Genomic DNA, 27,907 nt, shown 5'->3' with positions numbered 1-27,907 from the left:
AAACCCGAAGAAGAAGAGTCCGTGTGGAGCAGCTATGTTGATTAGCTTAGTTCTGTGAGTCGGTGTGTAAAAAAAACAAACATAAAAACACATTTATTTAACGACGCGAGACATGAGAGGGTTTATTTTGCGGTGGAGGATCTCACTGTGAGGTGAGGACTTTAGCTCGTTTCTGTACAGCGTTTTCCAGCCCGAAATCTGAAGTTTATACTAAGCTAACAGACGAGCTAACCTGTCAAGTGATTTCGATCTCTTAAACTCTCTATTTTTAACCTGCATCACATAGGACTGTGTGAATAAACTGCCTTCGCTGCACATTTGGCTGATGGTCGGAAGAGCTGACGTCGTGTCGTCGTGCTGTTTTGCGTTGCGTGTTTGACAGGTTTAAATTCGGAGTTTCTGCTTCAAGCTTTTATTTTCTCTGGGTGATTTAAAAAACTAAATTTCTCCAAGTCTGCTGCCAGAAAATAGCAGATATCAGCATAGCAGGTGTGGCAGGCCATCGGTTTGACACGAAGGACTTGAGAGTAACAGTGTAGCTGCCAAGGTCATAACAACAGGGCTGTGCTGTCACTGAGGCTGGTTTCCTGCTGCTGGATGAACTTTTACACTCCTGCTGCAGTTTGAATCTGGATTATTACACCAGAGAGACATCCCAATCATAGATTGCAAGAATAATCCAGGACTGGATAGCAGAACCCTGACAGATTTATCATGAATGTGAAATGTATCCGACATCATTTAAACTTATGGTCATCGAAAATGAGGTTGAATGTCCTGGACTAAAATGGGTCAAAACAATCACCAAAAGCTTCCAGCATTTGTTTTAAAGAAAAACGAAAACCTTCAAATGTTCATATACTTTGCTTTGAAATACATCAAGTCAGTTGTTTATTTTTTAAGTTGCTTTAAATAAACAGTAATATGCCATTTCTGTGGAACTAAAACACTTTGGAAACTTTAAAAAAAAAAATCTCTGGATGAGATCAAATTTGTATATCCTAAGAAAAACGTTAACAATCCAGTAATCACAGGAAATTTGTCACCTTAAGAAAAGGGATGTTTTGGAATTGTTGCTCACTGAAACAGAAATAGTAAGAAAAAAAATGCTCATTTATAAATGATTATGTTTTGAAGGAGCTGTCAAAACCCAATGATACTCCTCAGAAGTTTCCCACTCGGTGCAACAAATATATGAAAGACATGAGTAAAACCGTTGAAAGCAAAATATGCAACTCCACTAAAGCCACACATGTATTCATATATGATTTACTCATCTGTTAATCATGTGGGATGGTGGTTCACCCAATTTCTTTCAGTTAGGAAATGTGTTTTTCTTGTTTTTCAGTTCAATATTCCTCGATCATTGAAATAAGCAATATAAGTCATAATTCAAAGTAGTGCATGAGCCGGTTCTTTAAAATAAAAACGTTGTAATGCATTAAATGTTAAAATTACATCTCTAATTTTGCAGCAATCCCTCTTTGGCACCATGTAGTAATTAATTTAATTATTCATTTGATCCAGACCTCATTTGAGGGGTAACAGGTCTTTGGCTTTAATATTGGTTAACAAATACAAAGAAATGAGAAGTATTGAGAACATTTTTTAGTTCATTTACATTTCTATTGCCCGACTTTTCATACTGGAGAATTTCTAAAGAAATGTACATTTCCTTCCTTCGCCTGTGTGCAGTGCTGCAGAGTAAATGCCAAAAATATCAACAAACGCTGATACAAATTCTCAAAACGTACCCGTGTTTGTTCACACCTCGAACGAAATCCCAGGCGGCACCATGCTCCCGAAACCAGCCGGAGATCAACGCGTTTGACCGGCGGGTCGCCATGGGGACGACGACGAGCGAGCCGTGCATCTACGACAAGCTGTCGGAGAGCATCGACATCCTCCGCCAGTCGGGCTACCGCTACGGCATGTCGGAGAGGGAGATCGAGAGGTTCATCAAGCAGGTCCTGGAGACCAACGAGCCCAGGAGAGAGCCCCCGCAGTTCCCCATCCTGAGAGCCACCGTCAAGGTCAGACGCCTTCAGATCCGTACGAGACGCCTTCAGTCACCGCCTAAGATCTTCGTGTGTGAACATTTAATAATGTGATTTTATTGTTGCTACTTTGCTGTTGAAGTTGAAGTGTGTCTGTGTTGAATGTGTCCCGAGAGATGGAGCCGTCTTCAATATTTGTCCTGGTTGGTTTTTTGTTGTTTTTGCAGTTTGTGGTGGCCGTGGGTTTCCTGCTGGTGGTGGTGCTGGCCTTCACCTACCCTCAAAATGCCCCCCAGCTGGGCCTGGTCAAGCTGGGCTCCTACAACTGGTCGTCTCCTCTCAGCCACGTCCGTCTGCTCTCGCTGCCCATCGCCAAGAAGTACAACCTGCAAGGTGTGCGACAAGACTGCAATGCTTAGAATGCAAAGAAATATAGGGGGGGGGGGGGGGGGGGGGAGTGCTGGTTCCTCTGTCAAGTACAAACATTCAGTTTTCAATTCATTTGGACATGATTTCTATTCAGATTTTCCCCCTGCTCCAGGTTTCCACGAGTGGTGGAGCGCCGGCTCTCTCAGGCAGAGTTTGGTGAACTGTTCGGGCTGTGCAGAGATCTCCTCGGTGCTGGAGGTCCCCGAGAGCCTCCGGGGGACGGTGACTCTGCGCCGGGGGCCGCAGCTCGTCCTGCTGAAGGTGAGAGGTCGAATCTCGTCGCGTGTGATTCTGAGCCTTTTGCTTCCTCTTCCACGGATCCCGACGTTGTCATCATTGAAAGTCGCCTCTACAAGCCTCCCGCTGTTTGCTCCGCAGGGCGGGGAGTCGCTCAGCGTCCAGCGGCAGCAGCTGGAGGAGCTCTACCTGGCTCACTCCGCCTCCATGTCCATCCTGCTCGAGGACGACGACGGACTGCAAGACAACAACCTGGGCCTGCCTCAGGGACCCGCCAACTTCACGCTGCTCTGGTGCGCACTTCCGCTCCCTTTATATTTCAGTCACTTATTAAAAATCGTCTCATTTCGACCAGAAGTGCCTTGGACCTTCAGTTACAGTTCCTTCTCTTCAGGGAGCTTCCTTCAGCTTCCCATCCCAGGAGGAGTGCGCAAACAGGCCGATGACGACCTGCAGCTTCGTGACGATAATAATCCACTGGGTTGTCTTTCACAGGAGGTTCAGCTCTGGGACCAGGGAGAAAGTGTTACGGTGGCTCTTCCCCAAGGCTGAGCTCTGCCCCCTGCTGGACAGCGCTGGGACCATCCTGCAGCGCTGCCTCGTCACTCACAGCACAAACTCCCAGAGCAAGGTGAGCCCACAGGCCGCTGAAGACGGCAGGCAAAAATGTTATTAATGCCGACTTACTTTTATTTTTTCCCCCCCACACACACACAACAAACCGACTCAGGCTCAGGTTCTGCATCGTCTTTGTTTCAGGGCGTCGGGGTCTTGGGCTGGCTAGTGGTGGGCGAGGGGCTGCCAACGGTCCGGGTGCTGCCGGTTCAACGCTGCCAGAAACACTGCAGCTCCTTCAACCTGTGGCTCACACCAGGAGACATGGGTAACGTCTGCTGCACCTCAAGTATATCATTAAACTGGGACTGTAGGATTCTGAGCAGAATATCCTCACAGGAGACTGTAAATACTGTCGGCAACATAGGGAATCCAAATATCACTAAAATGATGGTTATCAACAATAGATGGTCAATGTATTTTCCCTTTTACTTATTTCCCAAAATGCCTTTATTATGAAGAACAAAGCTCAGCAAGATTACCACAGCTTTTTGTATTCAGACATAATTCTGAATAATTTGAAAACAAAATTGCACGACTCTAATCGACCATCAGACAAAACCTCTGATCTACAATGCAGAATACATTTTTGCATCACTTATACTTAATATAAATTTGTATATAAATCACTTTGATGTAATACTTTCTGCACAAGATTTGAATTTGTGAGGCCATAAAATATTTAAGAGCATGTTTCTGCTCTCCCAACATTTTAGTTGTGCCGTGGTAATTGTAATCCCCTCTGACCTTTGACCTCTGCAGTGTACGCTGACCCCCGGTACTGGCAGATGGAGCTCTTCCCCGGCCGCGGCCAGAACATCATCTGCGACGGGTCGGCCTTTTAACGCTCCGGCGGAGCGAGGCAGAGTCCAGGACTGGATGTGGGGGAGGAGGAGGAGGAGGAGGAAGGAGGAGGAGGAAGGAGGAGGAGGAGGAAGGAGGGAGGAAGGTGCAAGAGCTGGACCGCCTTCCTGTGGCTCCGCCCACTGATGCCTTATAACGACGCCCTCCAGCCTCCCGTCTCCCCCAGAGCACTGAAAAATTCTGCAACCATGACGTCACTTTGAAGAAAAAAAAAAAAAGCCAGTGGGTGGATCCGTGTGTGAATAACTGCACGTGTTCTAGATATACCTGTGCCATAGCTTTATGAAGACCTCCAGCAATTAAAAGTGTCGTTGATGAAGTTTTGCTCCGTTAGACGGTTGTTTCCACGTCCCTCAGACCTTCATACATGTGCAACACGTTCAGTGGCTTAATTGTGGCTCTGCTGCTGCTTTTGCTCCGGTCGGAGTGGAAAAAAAGCTAAATTTTTTGTTTTTTGACAAAGTGAGACAGTTTGAATGAAAATCTATTATAAAATGAGCTCTAATGTGCTTCACAGTACCGTGCAAAGGTTTTCCACGAGAAGAGTGTAATTACGTTACGTTTTGGCATCGTAATAATCAATTCCCGTGAGCGTCTTCTCTCCCTCCTCTGAGGTTAGGAGGCAGCTAAGAGCTGCAGCCGCAATCTCATTCAAATCACTTCTGACCGATAGAAATCGGTACCGAGGAGGCGTCGGAGGTTTGTCTACAGGTCTGTTGCATCTCGCAAACGAAAAGCACAACTGGTCATAACAAGAATGCGTCGATTCTCTTACATCGTCGTCTAGTCTAAACGAGGGAACGTGGTTCTTTGCTGCTGCAGTTCGGGGGGAAAAATAAAAATAAAAACACAGAAACGGTCTAGAAAAGTGGGATCATGTAGGTTTAATGCCACGAGTCCACGTCACAAAGGATTATTGCATTTAATCTCAATCAGATGAGCAGGTTTTATGACTGGATGTTTGTTTTTTTTTTGGTTTTTAATCCTCAACTTTTGCACATTACTGCTCGTCTTCAGTCGGACTTCATGCTCCTGCTTAACAAGCCCCAAACCCCCAAAGGAACGGAACCACGACGTTCAAAAGCAGCGTTGTAACAAACGATTTTAACTGTCGGAAGAGCTCAGTTAAGTTGTTTAGGATGTTGCTGCTGTACTTTTTAAAAAGTTGTGTTTTCTCCCGAGGAGTTTCCTCCACACACGGAGGCCGGGATCTGTGGAGTAAACTAGTTCTCAACTCCCACCAAACAAAAGCTGCTTCTCTTAATTTTAGCCTCGTTATTTATTGTTGTGATTGTGTGTATGTTCAGAGATTAATTTTTAACGATCAGGTGTGTATATTTTTCCGGGAAGAGCAGCGCAAATCAGGGGTTCTTAACGTCTTAAAAGAGTGGCGTTGGGTCAGGTTGCCAAAGTTAACAACGCTTGTCAAATCAGTCTCCGTGTATCAAAAGGTAAAATTCCCCGATCTTTGTCTCAAGTGTCCCACAAAAATCCACTGATTTCGCTTCACGGCCGAGACGAGATCAGGGGGTCGCGTTGCATTAGAGATGTAATAGTTTTATGAAATAAAAAGAAATATAACTTGACATGTATTCTGCCTCCAATTTCTTTTTCAGTAGAGTCGCAGATGGTTCCGGGGAAATAAAAGGGATATTAGTAAAAAGTCAAAGCCCCGATTCAACGTCTCTGCTTTGGGAAAGTCGTAATGAGACAAATTTAATAAGAAAGTAGATGTTTGTGTTAAAATGTAGGGAGTACAAGTAAAAAGTCAGTAAATACAGTAATGATGTAATAATGTAACAATTTCACAGCTTCTGACCAAATGCAGTTTTTACGGAGAGAAAAACACATTTGTTAGGCTCGTTATGTAAACAGTAAATATTTATTTATTTATTATAAACAGAAAAACCTCTAATCGTGAAATACAAATGACAGCAGTTAAAAAAAAAAAATGGCCATACAAATAGATTCTTTCATTTCCAGGGTTTCGTGTACAGAAAAAGTAAATACCGTATTGTTTCCAATAAACCAGCAAGCAAGGTGCTCGATTTATAGGGGTTTTTTTTGGTGACGTTTCACTGTATTTTGCACCAGAATATTTAATTAGAATTGAATTTATGTCGAGATTGTAATCATTTGCAGTACTAATTGTGTGATCTTGCAAAAATATAGACAATTTCATCACGTACACTGTGCGCCATAACAAAGCAAAACTTTAAAGTGTAAATTTAAAGGTTATTACAGCAATATTTTACCAGTCCGGCCCGTTCAAGATTAAAATGCAACCTCTGAAGTGAAATCTTTGTATTGGGTCAGTTATGTGCTTTTAAATAAGCATGTTTCATCCATAACATGTGGTTTTTAGTTTGTTCAATATCAACTAGTCCCACAATTTATCACGTCACAATGCAGCAAAAAGGCGGCTGCTCTTCTATTGGGAACTTTACGGTATATTCAATTGCAGGTTTTATTGCTCTGTTGAGTTTTTGTACAATCGTGATGCACTTTCAATTACTATTTTATGACTTTATTATAAAACAAAGTCACGGTCAGATATGTTTTTTTTCAACTCTGGTGGCATAAATATCCAAGCTCAAGTGAAAAGACTGAACTCGTGATCAGTTTATCAACTTCTTTTTTTTAAATCAGACGTAAATGAACAGTGGTTAAGATTTTAAAAATAGAAGTTTTCAAATCTGATGTTATAAAGTGCAAAAGCTTGATATTTGGATTTACAGGGTCCGTTCAGCCAAAGTGACGCCTCTCCGCCTGTTGAGGGTTTTTTTTTTCTTTCTTTTACTTCCTCCCCCACTCCGGCACCTCGAAATTTAGTTTTCGAAAACTGAAATCTCAGCTCACCTCCGAGGCCTGAACATCCGACCACATACAAAACTGTACCAGCAGAGGAAGGATGTGTTTGGCTGAACAGTGTTAGGAAATACTCTGTAAAAAAAAGAGAAAAAAAGAAAAAGCCTTTAAATGTGACTAGAAACGGTCATGTGGCGCCGGCCAGCAGCGGCGACGACTCGCAGGCGTCCCGTTTGCTGGGACGAGACGTGAGGACGCCCTCGTGTGGCCAGTCGTACAGGTGGCTGCCCCGCAGGTCTGCTTCTGCTCGCAAGGTGATTTTCTTTATGGGGGGGGGGGGGATGGGGGGGGGGACAAGAGAACAGATTCAAGGAAGGATCAGCGGGAAGGTGGAGTGTTGCCGAGTTCATTTTTGGAGATCGCTCTTCTTCACTGGTGTAATAAAGCGGAACATTTCTCCGATTGCATCACTTTTTATTCCATCCCACGGTAAACTTTAGGGAAGTTCCAAATCAGTTCCTAATCAGGTCCAAATCAGAGAACAACTATTTCTCGATCTCCTGTGCAGGCAGAGAAAACTCTATTATGTATATATTTGTGTGTTTTGAACATTTGTACATAGAATCTGAGTTTATTGCTGCTCTCAAACTACTTTTGACAGTATTTTGTCAGCCGCTGATGACTATTACTAAACTAACAACGATACTACAATTAGTCATTTCATTTCAGTCATTGCAGTACCAACAGCTCAGTTAATGCGTCACAGAAATACTGAAGTAAAGAACCATGGATTCTTAGTCAAATCGAGTTGAACGATTCAATCGGATATATCGACATATTTTCTCTTTATGGAACAAAGACACAAGACTTTCCTGTGATTTGAACTTTGGGAGGGAAAGTACCTGAAAATCCCTGATGTAGGTGAGGAAGAAGCTGATGAAGGAGAAAGCCAGAGACCATTCAGACACCGTGCTGATGATGTGAGCCGTATAACCCTGAAGGGAACAGAGGAGGACACACACGAGATTTGTAATTCCAGAATTGAACCTTTTTACTCACAAAATCAAAAAAAAAACCAACAACTTCTGACCGTCTCTCCGGGAGTCCAGTGGAGTTTGTGGACGACGTCCACTCCGACCAGGCTGCTGTACATGATGACCGACGATATGAACACTGAGCCGCTCTTAAGGACCCCAACTCAAAGGTGAACTCTTTTTAATAAAGCAGTGCAGAAGAGAGAGGAAGCCGTTACTGAGTACCGTCAAACAGACGACTTTAAATCACGGCATCAGATTTAACAACAGCGTCTGACGTTCGAGGGGTTTCGGGTTGTAAAATCTCCCACCAGATCCCGCTTCAACATTACACAGCTTTTAAAGCTCCGAAGGTTTGAGGATACTGCTGACGATGCTGGCCAGGGTCCACAGCCCGATGCCGAGGCGCACCAGGTAGGTGGTCCTGCTGTGGATGTGCGGCTGCATGCGCAGCGACAGCGCCGTCTGGGCCAGGATGTAGAGCGCCCCCACCCCGAAGGTCAGCACGGCGCCCACCAGGTGCATGGAGAACAGGGTGGTCTTCTGCTCCGACACACATAACAAAAAGAAAAAAAAACACTCAACACTGACCAGGAGTGACTGTGTGCTTCTATCGACGCGCCGAAATTCTAGAAAGCAGCGGCGGCGGCGGCGGCGTTCCCACCTGGAAGTTTGCCACCACGCACATCCCGAAGGAGCTGGTGAGGCCCAGCAGCAGCCCCACAACGTTCAACCTGTGCAGTCGGGGCTCATCGGCGTCGACCAGCGCCTCCACCTGCTTGTAACGGACGTACACAGTGGCGATACCTGCAGACGGCAGCAAACAGAGAACGCACACAAGAGGTTAGGATGATGGAAATGATCAGTAATACAAATATACGTCAGGAGTGTAGAGAGTAAAATGTATGGATGGCAAGAAAAGTCACAATGTATTGGAGGGAAATCAAATCAACTCAGGGTTCTTAACATACAATTTAAAAACATTGAGGAATAGCAAGTAAACTGGTGAAACCAAAAATAAGAAATTACTGTAATCTAAGATTGATTATTCATATTGATGTTCTTTAAAAAAAAAAAATCTGAATTCTGATGTTAATTCATAAAGAGCTTTTTTTTTTACAGAGCTCCTTAATTGAATCGTGTGTGTGTGTGTGTGTGTGTGTGTGTGTGTGTGTGTGTGTGTGTGTGTGTGTGTGTGTGTGTGCGTGTGTGTGTGTTACCTAAAAAGGCTGAGATGTCCAACATGATGCCAAACACACACCTCTCTGGTGCCACTGTTCCCGTGTCACTGCAACAATTTTAAAAAGTTCGCGTTGAAAAAAAATTTAAAGAATAAAAAAAAAAAAAATCTTTATTTCAAACATGTAAATAAATCCTTTTTTCAATCGAATAAATCAAATATAAATACTTAATTATTCCCAGATAGTTGGATACATATTGTAGTTGTGTAAAAAGATCCTTGTTTTTTTTTTTTGTTAGTTTTTTTTTTTTTTACAAGAGACGTAAAAATATGAATAAAATAAACACCAGTGTTGCACTAATGTCCTGCAAGGTTTAATTGTCAAAATCCATCTAAATAATGAGAAATATGACCATTACAAGTAAATATTGATTCCCTTCTATACAAATCCTCATTTAAATGCAACAACGAATGTGCAGCTCCTGATTTGCAGCTGGAACGTGTTGCAGACTCAGACCTGATGTACGGCACCAGAGGGTCCACGTGTCTCAGCACCACCGCCGTGATGTAGGCGAAGATGAAGGACGCCGCCGTCCAGACCACCAGGGCCGCTGGCAGGATGCAGAGACCCTCCTGGAACCACCACATGGCCTCTTCTCTGTGTCGCTGCAGGTCCACCGTCCTGTCAAAACACACCACCAACAGTATTTGAAGTGTACCGATGGCCTCCGCTGGTGGGCGCCAGAGAGCTTCAGGATACATAATACATACAATTGTCATTACATTTTAAAAGTCCAGTATAAAACAACAACAACAAAAAATGAACACATGATGTAAAGCGAAGCAAGCGTGAAGCTTGAGGGGGATGAAATAGTTCGACCAAGTTTGAATTCTACTTTAAATGTCATCGCAATATTAACGTTTGCAGGATATACACATGTAAAAAACAAAAAACAAAGATGGACTGAAGTGCAGTAAACTATGTTTGCATGGCAACGACACATCTGGAAATCAACCACAGCCTCTAAAAACTCTGAAATGATAAAAGGACACACTAGAAAATTCCAGAGGAATTTTTATTGTGAACCCCTCTCCTTTGACCTCAGCGTCTCCATGGCAACAGATGCTGATCTCCTCCATGATGTGCCTCTCCCATCCGCTTTCTATGTGATTGTCGGTATGAATTATGGCAATATCTTAAAAGTTGAAAAGATATTTAAAAAGCACACAGTGTATAGCAGGAATTGGATGAATCTGCCTTCACAAGTAAACTGCCGCTGAGGATAATAAATCTTTGCAACCAAATCATGTGAGAAAAATAAAAGTTTTGGAAAACATTTTCACCCTTTATATCTCTTCATGTAGAACCTTCTGCGTTTTCAGTGAAACCTGGATGTTTTCTGAAATCAACCAAATAGGTTTGTTGTGAAGCTGTAAAATCAGACAGTGATGTTTGTCTCAAACGTGAATTACAATAAACCACATTTAACTTAGACGAGAATTCATTAAAAATGAATAACTATAATAGTTTTTGTTGATGTTGCCTGTTAGACACAAGATAAAGCCTCGTGCTCTTTTTAATGTGGACATTGATACTGAAAGCATGATTTTTTTATAAGAAATAATACAGGCAAAGTTGAAACTGAATTACTGTTTATCTCTCCGGGCTGGAACAGTTGTGATTGAGTTATGAATAGATTACCCGTGATCTCACTGAGGAAGTGAAACTCACAAAAACAGCTTTTACTCTCAGACCAAACTCCTTTATAAAAACCCAACATTTAACACATTTCCTCCAAACTGGGACACAAAGCTGCTCCAACATCACGTTTCTTTATTGGGGGAAACAGAAAACAATGTGCGGAATAGATCGGTTCCCGTTAAATAGAGAAAACACGTGAGGATGAAACGAAGGGCAAATTTAAACTCAACAATTAATACGCTTATAAACGCGGCTACCGTTAGCTAGCTAGTGTTAGCTTTTATTAAACAACAGAAACAGAAAAGCACGGTGTAAATATTTAAACCTTTTTGAGCTGTTTTGTCAGTGTTTACAGGACAGATTTGAGAAGAAACGCTAACAAGCTCCTTTTTTTTTTTTTTTAACTCAACATAATGAAACTCACGTTATCGAGAAGTCCTCTAGCGGTCCTCAGCCCGAATGATCACAAGACACACGGCTCACATCCGGTGATTAAAAGAGTCAATTCATGTTTTCACGCTCCCGTTAAAGGGGAGAAATCCTCGTTGTCAAGAATCAACTTATTTTAAAAGAAACAACTTAAAAAACCTGTGACAGGTTCGGTGCGCTTCCTCTGTGATGTAAGGCGCATGCGCATGTCAGGGAGCGTGGGCGTTCTGACCCGAGCTCAGACTCGCAGGAGTTCACCGCTCAATGAAGCCTGCAGGAGGGAGCAAGGGGGAGATTGTCCACATGTCTGAGAGAGGAAGTCGGATTCCACACAGAAAAGCCACATGTGCACAGGGAGAACATGCAGAACACAGAATGGTTCCCCAAGTCCTGCTCTGAACCGTCACTCCTCCATGAGTTACCGAAAAGGTCTTTTTCTGAACCTCAGTTCTTTAACCATCCATCCTCTGTTAATGGAGACAAACTGTGTAAACATATGACATTAGAAACTTCCAAAATCACATCTTGACGTGGGCCTGCTGATACGAAATTAACACTCATAATGATGTACAAACAACCAATCAAAGTAGGGATTGAGGTTATTTGTGAATAATGAGTCTGTGTGTAAATAATTAAATTACTGGAAAAGCAGTGATTGTGTGGAGTTTGTTTGTATCCCAGTGTTCCAATGGGAACTCTTTCAGTGGTCATTTTGTCTTTTTTATCTATGTGGCCATTTAACCTCTTTCAGGTTACTATGCATCACTATTTATCTGCGTCTACAGTGCTTTTATTATCATTATTGCTACGGCAGTTAGAAAACCTGCAGTTCTTTTTCATTAAGTGGTAGTTTGTGGTAATTTATTTGCAATTTTTTAAGATTATCTGTGTCACAGGCTGCACAGTGGGGTTAAGAGGCCTTGCTTCACAGCAATAAATCCCCAGTTCGAAGGTGATGAGGAGTTTTCCTGTATGGCGTTTGCATGTTCTTTCAGTTTGAGATGGGACCGTCTCGTCTCTGTGCTGAACGGAGTGGAAGACGTATGGTGAAGGTATTGCATCAAGAATAAGACATGACAACTCTCAGGAGAAAAAGCAGTTGTTTAATACAGTTAAGAACGCTCGCACACGCCGTCCTTTTAAGACTGAAGGAGCTTTGTGTGAGGTGGTGTTTTCATTCCTAGAAGACTCCCAATATCGTGGTGGTTCCAGTAAAACACAAGTAGAAACCTGTCTGTAGGTGTGTGTGTGTGTGCATTGGTCGGTGAAGGAGAGATTTCTCAGGTGATCTCGTTCAGTCGCCTTTCAAGATCACAGCTACGTGCACACAGGGTGAAATACCTGAGCTTGGCAGTCTGGCCAAAGGAAAACTAACTTTTACACAAAGCTTCTCAGAACAAAACACGCAAAGTGACAACACACTCAGATAAAGATAGAACGATGGAGAGATGGGCTTCGTGTCGGTACAAAACAATAGAGAACACTCTTATTTAAGGCAAACCTTTACTCGTCACAATGAGAGTTGATCCAACACACAGCCCTTTTATAGGCCGTGACTGACGGGAGACACACAAACTGTACAGCAGGAATCTAAACATGCAGGCGAGGGCATCACTTGATTTCCCTCCCCATCTTCTCTTCAAACACTTTGCAGGCCGGCAGCTGCAGAGAATAAACTAGAAGTGAACGCGACGCCGAGTGTCGTCGGTGTTGACACTCAATTAGTCTGTGAAATAAAAATTTTAGCAAAGCAGGGACTTCTTTAGTCACTCAAATCACACAAAACCCTTTTGTAGATTAGTTTTCATTCTACTTCAGTTTCACTTTGCAGGATTTTAGCCCTGAAGTAGTTGGATTACCCTCTTTAAAGCCACCAGACCAGTAATTTTGATATTAGTTACATTAAGAATTCCCTCTGAGACACACTAGTGTTGGTACTCAAAAGTCAAATTCTAATAAGAGTGAAACATTTCAAAAATCACCTCATTTTATTCTTTTAAGTTGGTTACATTCCAACGCCCAGCTGCTGCAGAGTTCTCCCCTGAAACGGCCAGGCTTAAATAAGCAGTTCTTTTAGGGTGTATACAATTGTTCAAGATTTAGTTTGAGAAATTAATTGAACATGAAAGTGTCTTTATACCGTTCAACTGAAATCAAACTCGTTCCATATTTGATATCTGGTTTACATTCTTCACTCAGTTTTATTCTTTTGATGTTGAAATCTTTTAACTTCATATACATTAAAAAAAAAAAATGTTTCCCTTTAAATATCTGCTTTAGTCAGAGTATTTTACGTCAGACAAGATTTTCTTTTTTTTTTTTAATACGACCTTTTGTTTTTTCAACAACTGAAACTTTTCTCATGTAAAAGAACCAATTTTATTGTCACCGACTCCTCCTCCTCTTGTAAATTACAAAATGTCTCTTACAACCTTCGAACCCAAAGTTATCACCTCGTTGTTATGAGACACCAACAAATAAATCAAGCCACAACAACTGATTACAGCAAAAAAAAAAACATTTTCTTGTCATTGTGGTGAAGTGGCCCTTTAAACACTGGATCAAAGCCTTTTTGTCAAGACCACAAAGAAAAAAAAAAAAAAAAAAGATGTGAACGTAAACTCACCAAATGAAAGACAAGAGACACTCTCCAGAAGACATTACTTAAAAGAATGACTCACTACAGTCGGTTGGCATCGTGGATCACTTTAAACACCGCGGAGGCAAAGCGCCGGAGACGGAACAGAAAGAAAAAAAACAGGCACAAAGACGCAAAGAAGTAAAGAAGCTCATCTTCTCCACGCGGACGAAAGGCCGTCCTTCACCACAGGCTCCGTCCAGCAGCAGCAGCGTTAAACACTCGGTATCAGACGACGTGGAAGCAGAGCGAGCAGCAGCCATGTTTTCAAATACACACTTTTCTTCTTCTTTTTTTTTTTTTTAATTATCGAGTTTGATCCGATTCTCTTCGGTCGCCGACTGGAAAACCGCGGCAGCTTTCGGAGGAAACCCGAACGTCAAACAAACTTTTCACCGTAATACTGAACACTTTCCTCAACGTGGCCGATTCAGTAAAGTCACACAGGTAAAGGACCGTGTGGTTCACATATTGTTCGTGTTGACGTCTGTTGATACTCCCAGACATCCTGTCAACAAACCGTCAAAAAATAAAAAAAATTAAAAATGATAATGAAAAAGAAATGTCATGAGTATAGTCCGTCTCTGGGTGGATCTTTTCAGGCACCAAACAGGATTAATGCAGCCGCACTGCTGCAGTGGGCAACTTTATTTTAAGTTTTGTCGGACAACCGTTTCCTCGATTTAAATTTTAACCTAAAAAAACCAAACAAAAACAATTAGATTATGGAGATCAATTTTCTGTTAACCTATCGATTCTGCAGCGTTTCCAAAAACACATTTATGTTTTTCACACCTTAAACGCACCACGTGGGTCGGTTTGGTTGAGTAAAAGCGACGGACGCGTTGTTCTCAGGAATCCCCCTTCAAATGCGAAGTCATAAAGACGAGCCGTTTTAACGACGTCCCATCATGAGCAGGAGGAACTGTAAAATAATAATAAAATCAAAACTTACAGCCAATACTTATATTGCGAAATCACAAGTAGCGTTGCGGGAAAAATCTTAGAAACCTCGTCGATTCATCAGTTTAATACTTTGATGGCCTTTTTTTTTTCCCCTCTGGGATTAGTTGATATTTTCGATATTCGAATTCGCTTCAAAAACACCTTTGAACCCGACGTCACGTCGGCGGCAAGAATCTGATGGAACCCCGAGAGTCGGACGGTGTTCAACGCTGCAAAACCACAATCTGTGAATTTCTTCCAGCTGCTTCCTCTTTTGTTTTTTTCCAATAGTCACAATAAAAATAAAAAAATAAAAATCCAGGAAAATAAATGATGTGACACACACACACACACACACACACATCTACTTAAACTACAGCAGCCGACCAAGTTCTTGCAAATGTAAGTGAGGAAACGCCGGCAGTGAATCTTCTGCACAGAACCGTTAAGACACTTGAAATGTTAAAACTGAAATAAAGTTGACACCAAGTTTCCTCCAAAGCTGCGCTGCATGAGTTTTACGTGACGAGCAGGAGATGAAGCTGCTTTAAAATGGTACACATTAACGTTTATATATATATATATATATATAAACGTGTCAAAGCAGGATTTTTTTTCTTTTTTTTTTAACTTAAAAGAGAAGCACAAACACTGGAACAGTTTGGTATTTACAATAGCAAAAAGGTCAAGTTATGCAAATATTACAAAAGAAATGATAATCATGAAAAGCAAAGTGTTTGATTTATCTTCTATACATTGTTTTTCTTGCATAAACATAAACATATATAGACATAAACAATTAAAACACACTCATGTTTCTCTCTGCGTACATACCGAGTAGCACCTGTACTCTCCTGAAATATTCGTCTGTGTGACCGCGAGTTGTTTTGTTTTTGTTTTGTTTTTCCAGACGATTTCTGACGACTGGGGCAGAAAGTGGAAACTGGTACAAATTCAATTCTGCACAGGTGGAAAGGAAACGATGACGGTAATATTCCAGTATCTTTATATATATATATATATTATTTGTCCTCACATTCAGTTGGCAGAAGCACGTACTTTACACCCCCGTCCCTGCTTCTCTACGTGGAAATCAGAGGGAAGGAAAGGTGAGTGCGACTAACGGGGGGGGGGGGCAGAGTCAGTGGCGGCCGGCGTGTCCTCAGTGGGGGGCGGAGCTGAGCACCGAACAAGGCTTGATTTTGAAAACGAAAATGTGAAGGTGGCAGGCAATCTGGTTGCAAACACTGACACAGTAACGCACCAAGTCAAAGAAGGAAATGATCTGCAGGAAAGAAACAAAAAAAACAAAAAAAAACAAACATCATTACATTGTCATGAATCTGCATGTGTAAAACTAAAACTATGACCTTGACGTTAGAGTGAAAACATCATTGTGACTATTTACTATCTTCACTGAGCCAAACAAACAAGGGGAAAAAAAAAAAAAAAAAACATCTCTGCAAAGTTTCAAATTTACAGCTTAAATCAGCTGCGGGGAACAAATGTTTGGGATTTTCTCAACTACAAACATGAAGAGGAAAACGGGACCGGTTCCCATCATGACTTCGTGTTGAGAACAAACAATTAACGGCAGAAGAGTTGGACGCGGCGTCTCACAAAAGTCGTCAAACGATAAAAAGGTTGACACTTTTTACAGACAAAAAACTTCATGAGCTGAAACGCAAATCAATCTGATGAGATGCATCGATTAGTTTCATGTCATATGAAGTTAATATGTATAAACAAATATATATATATAAATATGAAATGTTTTTACATTGGAAGAAATTCAGTTTCATGGTTTCCTCATACAACCAATTAAAATTGATGCACCTCAACATGCATGTATTGTAAAAAAATTTTTTTAAATTTTCCTACCACTTCAATAACTTGTCACTGTATTTACGCAGCAGAGACTTTTATGAAAGCAAAAAAAAACAAAACATCACCACAGGCGCCATTAAAGTACAGCGGAAAGGCGCAAATAAGGGACATTACGTCCAGGAAGCCCTGATGCTTCCAGACACGTGAAAATACTTTTATCTCAAGACGTGATGGTGTCTGTACTCACCAGTGCGATCCAGAGCACCAGGTACTCGTCGATAAAACTATTGAAATACTGATCCAGGAAGAGAAGTCCTGGTCCCAGGAAGGCTAAATCGTGGAGGTGCATCTCACTTTTTGTCATATGTGCTACCTGAGGACAGACACACCGACACACCGACCGTCAGAGCATCTCAAACCAAGTTTAAAAGAAAAAAAATCACCTAAGAAAAAGGGAAATAACTCAAAACTTGCAGAAAAGGAAGCGTTTGTGTTTAACCATCCGTCACTGAGGACTGTGAGGTTCAGTTTCATTAGCGGCTGGAAAATACCAGCGTCAACTCTCCGGCTCATTTCGCTGAAGTATTTTGCATTTATTATATTCATGAATATTTCAGACGTCGACAGGGTTTTTCCATATGAATATTTTATCAGCATGCTGTGGTTGAACTCGACTTAAAAAGCTCAACGAAACCAGTCGTGAATGAAGGTGATATTTGAAACATTACATTTTTTTTTCTTTCCTTTTTCAGTTTTCTTAACCTCACAATAAAAATTAGCTTGTGAACTATTGGTGTCAATAAAAGGGATGGAAAAAAAACAATACTTTTCCTGTTGAAACATGAAAAGTATAGTTTAAGTCAGCGGCGGGTGGATTTATATGATCCAGTTCATGACGCTGAAGAAGGCGAGGCTGTAAAAACGGTTCTTTTGTTTTTCACTTTCTGTTTGAGTTCAGGAGAAATTGAGTCACTAACGTCCTGCAATAGCAGAAACGGAAAAAAACAACAACAAATAAAACACATTATCATTCCTGGAAATGTTTAAAAGAAGAAAAAAAAAAAAATCCATCTTACAACTAATTTATTGGTGATTTTGGCCGAGACGAAGCCGAACGCCAGGATATAAAGACAAGGATGTTTCTCGAAGAGCTGGACTGCAGACTTTTTGTAAATCATCATGGCCAGAATGATGACTGAGCCAATATGGAGGACTGGGGAGAGGACGCTGGTTCCCTGAGGACAACGGACGGAAACACGGTTAGAGACGACGTCGTTGTTAGCCTGAAAAGAAGCTTAACTGATAAAAGGGAACACTTATAAACATCATTTCAACTTCATTTAATGCGTTTTCTAGCTTTTAGTGTCAGATTCTATTGAAACATAAAAGATATAGTAGAAAAATGAAACACGATCATATGACTCATTAAAACAAGATCCACATCAAAATGTGTCCTATTCATTTGTGTTGATAAAATCTGCTCTCAGTAACTTAATCTGACAAAACGAACGGAAATCCTTCCAGTGTCGCAACGTCTGCAAATCAAACCAGAGCTGTGAACAGGAACGCAAAAAAAGAAGAAGAAAAAAACGTCCTTCCTGTTCACGAAAACGTCAATATTACTATAAAAGCCGAGTTTTCGGACTTACTGCTATTGTGGATCCGTTTTTACCCACGCCTCCTGTGAAAATGACTCTAAAGTAGTTGGTGCAGGAGAAGATGGCTCCTAAAAACGTGCAGATGGCAGGAACCATTTTCATCTGGATGTTCAGGATCGGGATCTGAAAATCCAAGACACGCGCACGGTGAATTCCCCCCCCGGAGGTCGACGCACGGCCAATCAGAACAGATGGAATCTACTCCTCTAGCAAAACGTTCACCTTCATGTGCAGCATCATGAGTAATGTTAGTGGAGCTGACACTGGGACACGTCTCTAAAAAACTATTACAGTTAATTGATTAAACCAAACAGAGGAAAAAAAACAAAAAAACAAAAATAAACAACACCCTGGTAATTACATTAAAAAAAAAAACCCACCAGAATAAACAGTACTACATAATCATGGCATCATTCTCGCTGACGTTTATCTGCAGGAATTAAAAGCGAGCTGAATTACCAGTGACTGCCAAAAAGCCGATCCTCCCACGGCGGCCAGCAAATACATGATTATAATGAAGATTTGCACCTCAGTCACATCAATGCTGAGTGGGAGGAGAAAGCAGAGAGTTGACAGTGAGGATTAGTGACGAACCAGCGCGCGCACACACACACACACACACAGACACACATATATATACACACACACACACACACACAATCATCTTGCAACCTTCCTCCACAGCGCAACACACTGCTGCACATGGAGCCGTTTCTTCTTCTTCTTCTTCTTCTTCTTCTGCTGCTGCTTAACGCAGGCGCCAATTTGGAGGTCGACGGGTTGAAAGACTTTATGGCTCATGATATCAGTCAATAAAATGACCAGTCGAAACTGAAAGTCGGAAATTGCTTCATAGTTAAAAGTTAAGAAAAGTAAAAAAAAAAAAAAGTTCAAATGGGCTTCGCAGCAATAATTCAAGTGCGTATTACGAGTGTAAAATGTCGATTTCAGTTCTGTTTGAATGAGTATTTTCGCTATAATGAAATGCTGGAGGTGTACGCCTGGCTGAGAGACTGTTTTGCACAAAAATGCTCTGAGTGAGCCTGAACTGCACAAAACTGAAGCAAGAATCCCTTTAAATGTAGGCCACACGTTTACACGTACCTGTTTTTTTTTTTTTTTAACAAAAACAGATATTTTGCATTCTATGTTACAAAAAAAATTTATCTTTATTGACACGGACCCGCATATCCACCCGCGTCAGGGCTGCTACGAGCAGCCAAACCTGTAGGGGGCAGCGTAACGAGCATGAAGCCATGCTAGCCAATCAGAATCCTTGGGAGCAGAAAAAAAAAAAAAATCCATGTCGTCACGAATTGTAGTGTAAATATCTGCCTGCCTCCCTTTAGATGGAAACAGAAACATAGAGTGAATCCAGCTCTCTAATGTAGCCCGAGTTTTCAGGAATCGTTGTTAGCGGTGAGTCGGAGTCGCTTCCCAAACACAGAGAAATACTTCTGTTTTGTTTGTAAATACCCAGGTACGTGTACACGTCGCCCCTGCCCTGTGAACTATTGCGACACTTTTGCGGTGCCTGTATGTGTGCACGGACAACCTGCAAATGAATCATCACACTATCGTCTGAGATGAAATTACATTAATGTTACGTCAAAATGAACCTCACTTTAACCCGATAAAACCTTCGTGTGTTCAGACAAATGAAAACGGGAACTACTTTTGATGATGGTGGCATTTTTAAGGCCAATTCCTAATTAAACGCGTCACGATTTGCTTGAGGAAAGCTGCCTTGATATGATGCAGCAGAGGAGCCGTGCTATACTGTCTGCATTTTTTTTTTTAAACAGGGAATCGCCCCCAAAACCCTTTTGTTTCCCTGCGCCTCCATGCGAGTCAGCAGTCTCTGTGGAGGCCGGCGGCAGCGAGCCATGCAGGCAGCAGCCAGGAGGGTTTACCATCACGTTCCACAGCCCGGGACCCACAGAGGCTGTGAGAGTCTGTAATCCTGCTAGACAGATCTGCACCTCTGTTATGTCAAATCTACACACAGAACACATCCACATTTACTGCCACTCTCCCGCAAGAAAAGAAACCGACATCAAAAGTTTGACATCCCGATCGCTCCGGCCGGCGCCGGACGTGTTTTATGCTCCCGACTCAGATCGTCAGGTTATAGATAGAGAGCTGACAACCAGCTTGATTAACAAATATAGGCAAACGTTTAAAAGGAGAAGAAAAAAAAGATTAAGCTAACTAATAAACAGTTTAAGGATTTTATCAGGGAACTGTGTTTCGATTAACTTAATGGCTGTGTTAAACACGAAAGACCAGAAGTGTCCACCTCTAATCTGCAGACCGAATGTATGAGTCCGAGTGTATTTCTTCATGCTTGTGGAATCTTATCCATAAAGTACTATTTAATAGTGTGTAATTACCTAGAAATAAAGAAACGTGTATTTAGGACCTCGCTTTGAAACCTTAGTATCAATATCGGGAGGACGTTGATATCTCATGTTTTCATGTTCAGCATTCGCTAGTTTTCTAACTGCCATCCACACAAATGAGTGCTGAAAAGGACTGAGGGAGATCAGGTCTTCAAAACTAATACATCTTATCACCTTCACTTATGTAGCAGCTGGGGCAGAATATCTATCAAATGCGTGGTGAGATGATACACGTGGGTCTGAAACAAAGTGTCCCAGACGAACCAGATCAATGGGAACAGACAGACAGTTCAATGTGGCTCTGGGTGTTTTTGCTCTCACAAGTGAAGGAACTGATCTCAAATGCATGATAAGTATTCGAAAGCACATGTGCAGACCTGCTGTTTGTGCCACTTAATGACTGAAATTAACAGTCAAGACAAATAAAATAAACATAATTTCGCTTGGGGGGGGTGGAGGAAAAAAGAAAGAAACCTAAAACAAGCAGCTTTCAATGACTCACATGCCAAAACGCAGCGTTCCCGACACGTATGTCTGCCAGTGGGCGCAGTAAAACATGAACATCCCGGCGAAGCAGCAGAAGAACATCCAGTCCGGGTTGGTGCCCAGCTGCACTGCGATGCTGGTTCCCAACACCACAAACACTGCAGGGACAGACACAGGCCGTGTTAACGGGATGGGGGGGGGGGGCTTCGGGGTCAGCGGCTCCCGGCAGAGTGGAGTCAAGAGACAAACTGACCGGTGGAGAGAGAGTCACAGCCGTGGTCGAACAGCTCGCCCAGCGGGGAGCTGCTGTTGGTGCGCCTGGCCTGCTTCCCATCGATGGCGTCCAGCGACTGGTAGATGAAGAGGCCCACGGCGCACAACAGATACGCCCAGAGAGGAGCCTGGAACACAGTTTTTTTTTTTACGACGTTTATCGTGACCGCTCTGATTTACTGGCTTGTTATTGTGGGCCGCCGGGCGGCCGGGTGCTGAACCACTCTGGTCTTACAGCGAGAATAAACCCGTCTCAGGTTCCAGTTGGGGGTCAGTGAGGAATCCGTCATCTCCCTGCTCGGGTGGGGATGTTCTCCACTTAACCTTACACAACCCCAAAACATGGCTTTGAAATTTGCATTCAATCCATAGTAGTTGTACCGAATATTTGACAGGATTTTCTGTCAAATATTCAGTAAAGTTTTTTTATATTTTGGTTTTGCTTTCCTTCCATTTTGAAGAAAGGCACTACAGAATTTAGAAATAGTCTGAATTATCTTCTTTCATTTTAGTTGAAGCTTTAAAAGGAACTTCATTTTTTCTAATAATTTCTGGTGTTAAAAACCAAACAAACCACAAAACATTAGTTATTTGGGAACATTTACCTTCATCCAAGTTCACGACACTATATCACCCACTTTAACATAATATATAAACCCTTGGAAGGATCATCATTATCTTCAACACATCAGAACCTCTTATTAAACCCCGAGAACCTGAAGGGAAGCGATCAGAGACCAGAGAATAACAACGCTGCGCAAAAAAACATTATTTACTAGCGAGCGTGCAGCTCACACCCGAATCACTCCTTAGTTTTTAAATCACGGGATTCAGCTTCTTGAAGTTCCATGTTATAATGAGCCCAAACTTGTTCCAACTGTTTTCAGCGTCACAGGCTGAAGGTGGGTAGAAGGGAAAGGTGTCGACTGCGAGGTATGTGGAGAATCCAGCGAAACCAGGACGTTCAACCACTGCTGCCGAAACTCCCGTAACCTCAGTTCACCTCCAGTCACCCAGATCCACCTCAAAGAACCTTTCAACACCAAACGTATATAAACAGACACTACTTCAGGCACCAGGACATTAGAGCGAAGTGGGAAAACTAATTTTCTTTCCTTGTCAAACAACAACATTCTGGTGATCGCTTATCATTGCTTTTAATTGGTTTTCCTGAACTGGTTCTGTTTCAACGAGCTGCAACAGAATCCTTCACCGCTTCCTGTTGTCATGACGAGGACCGTCCAGCCGAGCGATTGCTCGGGAGGGAAGCCTGACCTGCTCGGTGGCGGTGGGGCAGTAGTAGACGAGCACCAGAGTGGTGAAGACGTTGGTGGCCAGGCCGATGATGGTGATGAGGTTGGGGGCGATCCAGGCCGGGACTCGTCCCACCAGCCACTCCCAGTAACGCTGCATCAGAGGCTCCAGGAGGGAGCGTCCAGCACTGCTGTACCTGTGACCACACACACACACACACACACACACACACACACACACACACACACACACACACACACACACACACACACACACACACACACACACACACACACACACACACACACACACACACACACACACACACACACACACACACACACACACACACACACACACACACACACACACACACACACACACACACACAGCGCTGAGGCACTATTCTCTAACTCGGCTGGTTGATGACCTCATATTAGTCTCACACGTTCAATTCTTCACTGAAAACAGACACATAAACCCTGGAGCAGATTTACACCCTCAAATTAGCAAAACTCAATGACTCACAGCTATAAATGTTGATTTTTTTTTAAGTTCAACAGTAACATCAACTCTCATTAGTCCAACAACACATCAGCAGTGATGTAACGACACAGCAGGGTTTTTAGAATTAAACCATAAATGAAAAAAACTGGAATGCACACAGTTATACAACGCCGTCATTGACTGAACCTACTGAGAAAGTCTGAAGTGAGAAAACACACCAAAGCTGAACTGAACAAAACGTCTGATTTAATGAAGATTAAAACGTTCTGACCAGTTAACATCAGATTACATTCAGAGTTTTACTTCTTTAGAAATCAAAATCAAACGCTTATCAAGAACAAATAAATCTGCAGACTGATGACAACCAACAGTCTGGATCAACATGTTGCTCACTAGTGTTTCATTAAAAAAAAAAAAAAACACACAAAAAAAACCTAAGAAACCTGAAAATTGATGCTTCTGTGAATACAGTTTTAGACATTTTCAGAACAATATTTTCCACAAAGATGCTTTGTCTTCTTAGACATGATTCTCTTTTGCACCCGTCACTGTTTCACTACTTAAAAGTTTGACAACCTGTTGCGTTCAAAGGAATTCAAATTTTTTTTTTTTTTTAAATGGTCAGATTTGGACAAATTAAATCCAGATCCGGTGAGATTTGTTGATAAGTTCGATCTATTTGTGGAGGTGTGAGCAGTGGCCCAGATATCCTCTGTGAGGTCTGAAGTCTGAACGCAACACAGACTAAATACCTCGAAACCAACAAATTCTCCCTGCTGTTTAGATTTAAATACACATGTTTCATCTCTTTGAGTTATTCAGGAAAAGAACCCACACCTTTTCAAGCGGCACAAACACAACTCCAGACGTGAAGTTAAATTGAATTAAAAATAAGATCACAACTTAAAACAGCTTTGTTTACACTTAATAAAGAGACATTTCACCCAAATCTCTCAACTCTGACTGTAACTTTGAGGACTTCTCTGGGAAAAAAACCCCCCTTGTTGACGTCAGAAAGCCACATGTTGCACAACCGACCAAACACACACTATGTGAGACAGCTGCTCCCCCGGGCACGGCCGTACGCTCCTACACACCATGATGGTACACCACAAGCTGAAGCGGAGTTTTTTTTTTTTTTATCGCGCTGCAGCAGAAGCAGAAGCAATAGTCACCTGTGCTCCTCCAGTCTCTTGAGCTGGTGTCGGGACAGGGGGGGCGAGGGCAGCTCGATCAGCCTGCGCAGCACGCCGGGGGCTAGCCAGCAGGCCGCCTCCATGCCCATGCCCTGCCCAGGGTCCTTGTCCCGGCCAAGGCCTCGGCGAGGACGCAGGCCCCCCCCTTGCTGCTGCCCCGTCGCGCTCATGGAGCCCCGCTGCCTGCTGGTCGATTCCCCGATGGGTCCGGCTCTGCCTCTGCCACGGTCCTGCCTGAGGGACTATAGATCCACGGTGCGGCTGGATAATTCCTGAAACGGGAAACCAACCATCAGGAGACGGGCTGAAGAAAAAAACACCTCACACGTTTAGCAAGCAGTTAATAACGATTACAGTCCGACCTTGCTTGGTTCCCTTTTTAAAACAGGTCAGTTCATGAGCAGCTTCTGAACCAGAATACAAGCTTTGTTCTTCATTTAATGTTACAATACTACAACACATGTAGGCATTTGTATGCATGAGCAAAACATAGCTCAAGTTTTATTTAGAATTTGAAGAGGAATGATTCCATATAATGTTTCTCATGTGTTACAGTTTCAGAACAATTTACGGCAAAGGATTACGTCTGACAAAACCAAAGTTTGTCTGCATTTAAATCTTTTTGAAGCCTTTTTTATTTTGAAAATGTATGATCTTTCATCTATAGCCTACCCACAAAACGTTGTGTCAGTTATAAAACAACTCGACACGGAAGCTGGTGAACTCTTAAAGCCATAAAAGAAACAAAGATCTGTGGAGTCAACCTCTGAATGAAAATGTTGAATGAAAAATGACACACAATTGTGTAGCATTTTTAAATTGGGGCACTTCTTGACCACAGTCGACTAGAATAGTGGAGGTTGAAGCCTCACTTCCAGATCCAATCACAAACATGCACTGCAAACATCACAGAAGCTGCGTTAGGGCAATAAATGTAATTAGTATTTATTCAAGCAGCCATGCTCTGCTGTACAACAGGCTTAAGCACACAAGGATCACTGGGCAATCCCAAGGGCAACAAGCCAGAACTCTGCAAGGGTCACAGGGCCTCCGAGTAACACAAACACACCTCATAACCACAACGTTAAAATAGGAACATAAATGTCGGTTAGAAGGACACAAAATTGCCATCAAGAGACAACAAACTACCACAAAAAAAGCATATTATAACTTCATAGAGAATGCCATGAACAACTCGAGAAAGTGAAACAGATTTACCAGCAAAATGTTAACGAGATGTCTGTCGACTCTCAGTCATCAAAAGTTATAATCTAGCTCATTATGTCACACATGCAACTGGAATGGAAAAAGGGACTGGGGTGGAAAAAAGTAAGAGGCATTAATGGGAAGAGGCCAAAAGTCAAAATGAAAGTCAAAAATCAACACAAATGCATCATGGACTGCAATAAAAATCAGGAGCCAAATGTGTATGATTGCATGAAATGATTACCAAAAGACACAAAACAACTCTTTGTTGCAAAGTGACAAAGGCATGAGAAACAATAGGTTAAAAAGTCACGACAGAGTAAAATAAGAGTTGCAAAAGGATCTGCTGCTGTCTCATAATAAACACTGATGGATTTAGATTGAGCCCTTTGATCATATTGTGTGAAATAATAATTTATAATAAATATCTGGTCATAAAATGTATCAGTATATCCAAGAATGAATCATAAACTATAAATTCACGTAGAAACTCTCTGATTGCATTTCCTATAAGATTGGTAGAGATACTTCGACGTCGAGGTTGTTGATGAAGGTTCGCAACGTAGAGCCAGAATCAAGTTCAACAGAGGTTAAAAGAGTTTATCTGAGTTTTAAAACACCTGTAGAGGACTCGAGTAGACGCGTGGTCTGAGGAGGGACAATTGACCACCGCCCGCGGATCGTGAGCTCACCTGAATGGAGTTTACCTCCGAAACGATCCAAACAGCCGCTGTTTCGGATGAACTGGTTTCCTTGTTAACTGGTGACCAGCTTCCTGTAGCGTCCGTTGTTGCTGGTAACAGCAAACGTGAAAAAACGATTCAGAAATCCACAGCTGTCCTGGCGAACGCCGTTCAACCGCATTTATTGAGAAGTTTCGAAGCGTGGGACTTTTTGAGAGTCTCTTTTTTTAAACATTTGCGGTTACCAACAGCAACGACGAACGGCCACCAGTGAACTGGGAAACCAGTTCATCCGAAACACCGTGCAGACCCACTGCTGACAGACATCAGCGACCGCTGACAGTTTTTCCAGCTCACCGATACCGGTATAACAATCACAAACAGTGGGATGAACCCACCGATAGAGTCGCCTGTGTTTTGATAAACTATAAATCGCGACTGTCACAAACATGCAAACAACCTGTCTCAGGCGGATTGCTAATGCTAACTGGCGACTAGCGGAATTCCCATCAGTTTCACGGTTAGCATGTGTAGCAACAGCCCGCTGAGCAGCCTCTGAAGACCCGCGTCAGCAAGGCAATGGCACCAGACACATCTCCCCGGGCCACAGAGATTTTACAAATATAATTCCGGGGATGAGGAGCTCCTCCGGTTGTGACGCCTCGCCCCCCCCTGTAGTGACGGCGGCTGGCCGCCGCTAGCATCAAATGCTAACCCGGGGGACCGTGAAAACGCTGCGGAGATGACGGGACATGAGCGCGGACTGACCTGGCCGGTGAAAGGACGAGCGCCGCGGGCAGTGCGAGGGGCGGTGAGTGCGCTTCCAGCCGACGGGCGGCACCTTGCAGGGAGCCGTCGGATTTGACCTGAGATATCCGCACCTGTAGGTGGATCACCACACGACCGGTGTCACTGAGGTTCACGCAGAAGGCGAGGTATCGTGAGCCATCACGGAAATCTCGCGTGACTTCCTCGAACTGAGGGGGAAACTCCCCTGAGTGCAGTCTGTCAGGCAGACAGCTCAGTCACGTGACAGGCCGTTTCAAAGCCTTTGACTCGTCGTGGGAAAGATCAACAATTTGTAATTTATATTTATTCAAGTACAAATTTCAAGCTTTGATATGATTGGTATTGATACTAAATCTGCCTTTAAATGTTTTTTTAATTCCTTCAAATGGCTTTGTGATATTACCCAATATACCTAAATAGAGTAATGTGACATTTTGAACATTAAAACTTCTATTTAAACCTTTAAAAAAAGTATTAATTTTTTTTAAAGAAAATATTTTCCATTTGTGTCCCGCCAACAATTTTCTGCCCACACACAAGTACACAAGATGCTGAGCCTCTCACCAACTGGCGGCCATTGTGATGTCTGAGTTTATGACAAATAACCAATCTCTCTCTCTCTCAGTACAATTTGTGATTTTCACCAAGCGGATTTCTGCTTAAACAGTGATAACAGTGTGTTTTGAGCACACTGATCCATGTCTGCTCTTCTCTCCCAGTTTCTGATGGAACTATAGTTCTGATATAA

General features: G+C 42.5%; 3 protein-coding genes across 7 annotated transcripts; 1 reads left to right on the top strand and 2 right to left on the bottom strand.

Annotated features, from left to right (window-relative positions):
* The first annotated feature begins 14 nt into the window (after positions 1 to 14).
* On the top strand, positions 15 to 5,728 carry cUnh6orf89 (chromosome Un C6orf89 homolog). 4 transcript variants are annotated; one of them, XM_080495510.1, is made up of 8 exons: positions 15 to 152; positions 1,788 to 2,033; positions 2,225 to 2,390; positions 2,539 to 2,687; positions 2,805 to 2,956; positions 3,159 to 3,294; positions 3,423 to 3,546; positions 4,041 to 5,728. In XM_080495510.1, exons 2-8 carry the CDS (start codon positions 1,845 to 1,847, stop codon positions 4,121 to 4,123), a joined length of 999 nt encoding a protein of 332 aa, XP_080351636.1. In that variant the 5' UTR covers positions 15 to 152; positions 1,788 to 1,844; the 3' UTR covers positions 4,124 to 5,728. The 4 variants fall into 4 exon arrangements, with proteins under 4 accessions (XP_080351636.1, XP_080351633.1, XP_080351635.1 ...); XM_080495507.1 differs by having other exon boundaries at positions 2,521 to 2,687; XM_080495509.1 differs by having other exon boundaries at positions 23 to 62; positions 2,521 to 2,687.
* A 277-nt stretch (positions 5,729 to 6,005) lies between these two features.
* On the bottom strand, positions 6,006 to 11,464 carry LOC308129733 (DNA damage-regulated autophagy modulator protein 2-like). Its single transcript, XM_080495774.1, has 8 exons — positions 11,291 to 11,464; positions 9,682 to 9,846; positions 9,205 to 9,272; positions 8,649 to 8,791; positions 8,350 to 8,527; positions 8,041 to 8,123; positions 7,853 to 7,945; positions 6,006 to 7,272 (listed from the first exon to the last, which is right to left on the bottom strand). The coding sequence occupies exons 2-8, from the start codon at positions 9,810 to 9,812 to the stop codon at positions 7,138 to 7,140; spliced, it is 831 nt and encodes a 276-aa protein (XP_080351900.1). The 5' UTR covers positions 9,813 to 9,846; positions 11,291 to 11,464; the 3' UTR covers positions 6,006 to 7,137.
* A 1,023-nt stretch (positions 11,465 to 12,487) lies between these two features.
* On the bottom strand, positions 12,488 to 27,262 carry cept1b (choline/ethanolamine phosphotransferase 1b). 2 transcript variants are annotated; one of them, XM_080495470.1, is made up of 10 exons: positions 27,139 to 27,262; positions 24,461 to 24,753; positions 22,800 to 22,974; positions 21,505 to 21,652; positions 21,268 to 21,409; positions 20,277 to 20,361; positions 18,355 to 18,486; positions 17,782 to 17,940; positions 16,953 to 17,078; positions 12,488 to 16,163 (listed from the first exon to the last, which is right to left on the bottom strand). In XM_080495470.1, exons 2-10 carry the CDS (start codon positions 24,649 to 24,651, stop codon positions 16,041 to 16,043), a joined length of 1,281 nt encoding a protein of 426 aa, XP_080351596.1. In that variant the 5' UTR covers positions 24,652 to 24,753; positions 27,139 to 27,262; the 3' UTR covers positions 12,488 to 16,040. The 2 variants fall into 2 exon arrangements, with proteins under 2 accessions (XP_080351596.1, XP_080351595.1); XM_080495469.1 differs by lacking the exon at positions 20,277 to 20,361 and adding an exon at positions 18,823 to 18,907.
* Between the last annotated feature and the right edge of the window lie 645 nt (positions 27,263 to 27,907).

The sequence above is a fragment of the Blennius ocellaris genome, assembly GCF_963422515.1.
Source record: "Blennius ocellaris genome assembly, chromosome: 4".
In the NCBI taxonomy this organism is placed as follows: domain Eukaryota; kingdom Metazoa; phylum Chordata; class Actinopteri; order Blenniiformes; family Blenniidae; genus Blennius; species Blennius ocellaris.
Note: the sequence above shows the minus strand (reverse complement) of the source record. Positions and strands in the feature narration are given on the sequence as shown.

Excerpts from the sequence above, each read along its gene's own strand:
- cUnh6orf89 (XM_080495507.1), top strand. The coding sequence starts at position 1,845 with ATGGGGACGACGACGAGCGAGCCGTGCATCTACGACAAGCTGTCGGAG. Across the intron at positions 2,391-2,520 it reads CAAGAAGTACAACCTGCAAG|ATTTTCCCCCTGCTCCAGGT; the intron begins GTGTGCGACAAG and ends ATTTCTATTCAG. Across the intron at positions 2,957-3,158 it reads GCCAACTTCACGCTGCTCTG|GAGGTTCAGCTCTGGGACCA; the intron begins GTGCGCACTTCC and ends TGTCTTTCACAG.
- LOC308129733 (XM_080495774.1), bottom strand. The coding sequence starts at position 9,812 with ATGTGGTGGTTCCAGGAGGGTCTCTGCATCCTGCCAGCGGCCCTGGTG. Across the intron at positions 8,528-8,648 it reads GCGTGGTGGCAAACTTCCAG|AAGACCACCCTGTTCTCCAT; the intron begins GTGGGAACGCCG and ends GTGTCGGAGCAG. Across the intron at positions 7,946-8,040 it reads ACTGGACTCCCGGAGAGACG|GGTTATACGGCTCACATCAT; the intron begins GTCAGAAGTTGT and ends TGTTCCCTTCAG.
- cept1b (XM_080495470.1), bottom strand. The coding sequence starts at position 24,651 with ATGAGCGCGACGGGGCAGCAGCAAGGGGGGGGCCTGCGTCCTCGCCGA. Across the intron at positions 21,653-22,799 it reads GCCCCACCGCCACCGAGCAG|GCTCCTCTCTGGGCGTATCT; the intron begins GTCAGGCTTCCC and ends ACTGTGTTCCAG. Across the intron at positions 17,941-18,354 it reads AAAACGGATCCACAATAGCA|GGAACCAGCGTCCTCTCCCC; the intron begins GTAAGTCCGAAA and ends CGTTGTCCTCAG.